General features: G+C 42.9%; 1 protein-coding gene across 1 annotated transcript; it reads right to left on the reverse strand.

The window, feature by feature from the left end:
* Positions 1-1219: 1219 nt before the first annotated feature.
* LOC121938051 (cortexin-2-like) lies at positions 1220-2342 on the reverse strand. Its single transcript, XM_042481341.1, has one exon. It carries the CDS (start codon positions 2230-2232, stop codon positions 1969-1971), a length of 264 nt encoding a protein of 87 aa, XP_042337275.1. The 5' UTR covers positions 2233-2342; the 3' UTR covers positions 1220-1968.
* Positions 2343-5311: the final 2969 nt, after the last annotated feature.

Below are 5311 nucleotides of genomic sequence, written 5' to 3' on the forward strand. Positions count from 1 at the left end.
CACCATCCGGGCAAAAATCACAGCTACAGGCAGGAAGGTCACCTCCGCGTCCTCAGACACTTCAGATTTGTCCTAAAATATCACTTATTGTCTTTTGTTTCTTCAATTTGTCACATGCTTTAGTTTGTTGACGGTTGTTCATTAACTGAAAACACGCCGTACTTACAGAGAAGCTCGTACGCTTTAAATTTATCTGCAGTTTGTTTGACACGACGTCCCCGTTTGTGATCTGTGTGTAAACGCTGCTTAAAATCACTTAAATGAAGCGACTATCTGTTCTTTCATGACGAGTAATTGTGTTTAAATACCTTCATTTAAAATGTTTATATAGATGCTGTGTTTTTTTGCCCAGATGTTTGCCTGCCGGGCAGACTGAAGCGACAATCAGACAGGAAGCAGAAAAAAAACCACGAGGCGCTTTTCCCCCTAAAATAATTCCCCGGGCAGGTTGTGCTCTCCTTTCTGGGGAACCGTATAATAGTAATAATTCATTTTTGGGAGCTGTTTACAGGTGAGGTGGGACATTGAGGTAAGTCTTACCAAGTTCTGAGTCAAGTCCGAGACCTAGTCTTTGTTTTTTGAGTCCAAATCGAGTCATTTTAAGATTTATCAGGCTAACTTTACTGCTAACTACCAATCAATGACAGTTGGTTGTGTAATTATTTTAAAATATTAAATGTTGGATGCATCTTGTTTTGTTGTTGCTGACTGTGTCCATTTTTGGATATTTTACCCAAAAAGTTGTTTCGTTTTTTTTAATCAAACCACAGCAACAGAGTTTAAGCCACGGCCTCTGGTGTTAAACCCGGAATAATTAACCTTTTATTTATATATTGTTTTTATTTTTAATAATATCTCAGTTATTAGGCTCTTTCAGGAGGCCGAAGAACGTTGAAGCGAGCCTCGACTTTTTGCACAGCCCTAAATTTAGAGTAAGGGTGCAGTCACACGTGACCAAAAATAAATAAATAAATAAATAAATATCCAGGGTACCCCCAAGGGTTCTCAAATTAAATTTAAGACTTTTTAAAGACCTTTATCATACCACCCAGAATATAATTTAATGCCAACTTCAAGGCCATTCTGGCAAATGTCTAAAGGATATAATGCAACATCTTTGTCAATTTTTATTCCTAGAAATAATTATTTACCAAATAATTGAACTTAAGACATTTTAATAACACTCACTTTCAGATCTGATTTATATAGCTTTGTGAGGTGTGTCTGTAATCTTAGAACATTAGACATTATAAAATTGAACTTTTGTAAAATCACTGTAAACAAAATTTAAGACTTTAAAATTTAAGGCTTTTAAAGACTTTTAAGGCCCTGCGGGTACCCTGGAGTCCTGTGTGTGTCCTGACACCCCGACAGGCGAATATTTGCCAAACTGAATTTCATGCACATGTGGCTGAACCATGAGGCTGGAAGTTTTTGCCTTTCCATGTGTGAGTTTTTGATTTTCCAGTGTTTTTGTTGATCGCAGCGACATGTTTGGCTGCTGTAAGATTGATCCAAAAAATGATAAATTCGTAAACTGCATTTTTTTCATAGCAGTTTCTAAGATATCAAGTCATTTACAGCAGAAATGCTGCCGTCCAGTGAAAAGTCAGCAGTGTTAAAGCCGAGTCGAGTTTGAGGCTAACGTGTCTCATGATTTTTATGTGGCCGCTAAATAAAACGGTAGTTTTTGGTATCAAAGAATTTTCAGATTTGAGTGGCTCGATTCTCAACCTTTTTCTGCTAAACAGGCTGAAATATAAAAAAAAAGTCTATAATTTCAGGTTGTCACATGGGACTGATTCCCTGCCCGGCTGTCTGCCGGTCTGGTCTCTCGCCTGTTTATCACCATAGTAACCTGGTTTGGAGGGGAAACGTGCACTCGTGTCTCTGCCTCACTCTCTCAGTGTGATCGTCGCCTCAGCTGAACCTGTTGATGGTCAGGGTTGCTGCCTCTCAGGCTGCCTGTCAGGAAATCCGGTAGTCGAAGGTGTCCTTCTCCATGTAGTCCGTCCAGGTGGAGGATGGCATGCTCCGGTACGGGTCCAGGAGGATCCGGAAGCAGCGGACGATCAGCAGGCCCAGGAATATGAAGAGGATGAGGACGAAGACGAAGGCCGCCCTCTGCTCGAGCGTGAGGAAGGCGGCCGCGGCTGAGGAGGAAGAGGAGGAGGAGGAGGAGAAGTCCGATTCAGAGGCAGAGAAGGTGCTGCTGTAGAGGTCGTCGGCCATGTTGGGGGGGTCCGGTTTAGACGGTGGTTTGAAGGTGGTTCTTCGGTCCGATGAGAGAGTATACGCAGGAAAACATCGTTGTAGAAGGCTGTCAGTGTTTGAGGGGAGACGCCTGCGGAGAAAACAAACCGCATTTAGAGACTTAAATGTCAGAAATTAAAGACATTTTTCACAGCTGGAAAGAGAGAATAAAAGGGGTCTGTCTCTGCAGCAGAAAGACACAAATATTTGGAAATTGGAGCTACATGACCATGAAAAACAATCTAACCCCTTAATTCCACCGGGTCCGTCAGTAACACATTACGGCCGCGGCACTGCCTCCGGAGCTGAGCGTGGACGTTCAAGTAAATGCTTGTTATTCCACCGGGCGCGCCTCAGAACGTCTCAGCAACGTCCCAGAAGCAACACAGACAGCAACCGCGTCAAGATGCATGGAGCAGATCGTACCCGGCAGGAATTAAACAGCATTGCATTCGATCACTTCGGGGAGCCCTGTGGGGGGTTCTCCGGGAATATGGGGTTTCGGACTCCCTGATACGGGCTGTCCGTTCCCTGTATGACCGGTGCCGGAGCTTGGTCCGCATTGCCGGCAGTAAGTCGAACTCGTTTCCGTTTCCAAAGCTCTCGATTTACCGGTCGATCTTCGTTCCTACCCTCACCTATGGTCACGAGCTTTGGGTAGTGACCAAAAGAACAAGTTCGCGGGTACAAGCGGCCGAAATAAGTTTCCTCCGTAGGGTGGCTGGGCTCTCCCTTAGAGATAGGGTGAGAATCTCGGTCATCCGGGAGGAGCTCGGAGTAGAGCCGCTGCTCCTCCACGTTGAGAAGAGCCAGATGAGGTGGCTCGGGCATTTAATTAGGATGCCTCCAGGACGCCTCCCTGGTGAGGTGTTCAGGGCACGTCCCACCGGTAGGAGGCCCCGGGGAAGACCCAGGACATGCTGGAGAGACTACGTCTCACAGCTGGCCTGGGAACGCCTCGGGGTCCCCCGGGAAGAGCTGGACGAAGTGGCCGGGGAGAGGGAAGTCTGGGTTTCCCTGCTTAGGCTGCTGCCCCCGCGACCCGACCCTGGATAAGCGGAAGAAAATGGATGGATGGATGGATGGATGCATTCGATCAGTTTTCAAAATAAAAGGCCTTGCATGGAGCTGGGATCACATTTAACTCGACTAAAACGTTACATCAACAGTATCTGCTGCTTCTCCGTCCAGCAGGAGAATTAATGCTCCTGATAACAGCCACTGTTAGATCACAATTAACAACAGCACTGTATTTTTAACAAAAACACGACTAAACTTCTGCCTATCTATTTCGTAAATAATCAAATTATTCATTATTCATCTGGATAATAATTAATAAAATCAATATGTTTTTAACTAAATCACAAAAAAGTCACAAATCTTCTATCCATGTTTAACTGGATTCATTTTTACTGATCTGTAAACTTATCAAGCTGAACCTGTTTTTTGACTAAAAAACGGCCAAAATTCTTTGATCTCCTTCGTTGTGGTTGGACTGCAGGCTACAGCACAACAAAGTGCCACTAAAATCACTACTGTCGACATGCTGACGGTGGAATCGAGGGGTTATCCCTGCAGCTAGGCGCCACTAATTTGCTCTATATCCCACCGGGAGTGTCTGTGAAGCGCTTCAGATGCGGAGCATCCTGTCAGCTGATACGGCAGACTTTATGAGACTGTGCTTATTTTGTCATTTTCCTTTGATTTTGTGGTCACTTGTGTCAATGTTCCTGTACATCCCATCACTTGTCTGAATCCTGTTGTCATCTGGATAAACCATTTTATTGGTTTCTTTTCTGTCTTTAAAAATATACATTCAGGGTTTTCAAGTAAGAAATCTTCTATTGATATTGTTTGTAATAAAAAAAGCTTATAACTTAATTTGATCGAAACATTGCAAACATTTGAATGAGCGAAGAATCACGTAGCTTTATATGGACTAACTTTTAAAATTCAATTACAAACTTTTGAAATCCAACAACTTCTTGATTTAACATCTATTTACTTGCAAAGTTTGCAATTTAAAATATATACAGCCTTTATCAACTTTTAAAACTTTAAAACCTTTATACATTTGAATCTGTGTGTTACTTCACGATAAATAAAAGCACAGAGAAGATGGAGGACTTCCTGCACGTGCTAACAGAGGTCCGTGCGTCAGGTGGTCTTGGTTGAGCCTCTAAAACAGGAAGCAATGTTGCAGTGACTTCCTGTTTACGTTGTTGATTGCTCTTGATTTTACGGCGCTACAGCTGATTCGCTGAGACATTTATGAAATTTTAAAAGTGCGACCTGATTTATTTCATGCGGACTGGTTCGCATTGAACCGGGTAATACGGACTTTATGTTCAGAAAAGGAGCTGCTGGGACTCTGATGAGGACATTTCAATCTGGCAGGCAGTTTTTTCTTTTTTTAGATATTTTGTTTGTATTTTTGCCAAATTTCGGTGCTAAAGTCCTCAAAATATCCATCAGAAATACTGTGAAAATCTGACCCAAACCACAGAGACATGTCACCGTTGACTAAAGGTTTGTCTCTGCAGTGTAGTTTTTTGGAGACATCTCTGTCCTTCAGAAGTTAACGTCTTCACATTCTTTCTAACTTCACTGTTGTTGTAACGCCAGCAGTCTGTGGGCGTCATTTTGTTTCCAACAGATCGCGCTGGAAGGAAAAAAAGAAAGAAGCTCTTCATTTGCTTCCCACATGGAGATTAAAGCCAAACTCGACCGGTTTGAAATGCTGTCTGGTTGTTTTTTCACCCGCGTGTCTCTGTGTTCTCTCAAAGATGATTAAAGTGAAACTTGGTGAAAAATGCCGTGAAAACTCACTTTTCACAAACGTTTTTTATTTGTTGCCCCCCAATTCAGATGCATTGTGAGAGTTTGAGATCATTCGCTGCTGTTAGTTTCCTGTCTTAGCCAGCCGTCAACATTAGTTTCTATGTAACCGTGACAATCAAAATCCCCAACGTTAACCCTTACGACTTTAATAATATTACACACACTCACATCGCTCTGTGCACAAAATACGCTTCTTCTTTTTAAGATCAAGCTTCAG

The sequence above is a fragment of the Plectropomus leopardus genome, unplaced genomic scaffold (genome assembly GCF_008729295.1).
Source record: "Plectropomus leopardus isolate mb unplaced genomic scaffold, YSFRI_Pleo_2.0 unplaced_scaffold28300, whole genome shotgun sequence".
Lineage (NCBI taxonomy): Eukaryota > Metazoa > Chordata > Actinopteri > Perciformes > Serranidae > Plectropomus > Plectropomus leopardus.

Excerpts from the sequence above, each read along its gene's own strand:
- LOC121938051 (XM_042481341.1), bottom strand. The coding sequence starts at position 2,232 with ATGGCCGACGACCTCTACAGCAGCACCTTCTCTGCCTCTGAATCGGAC.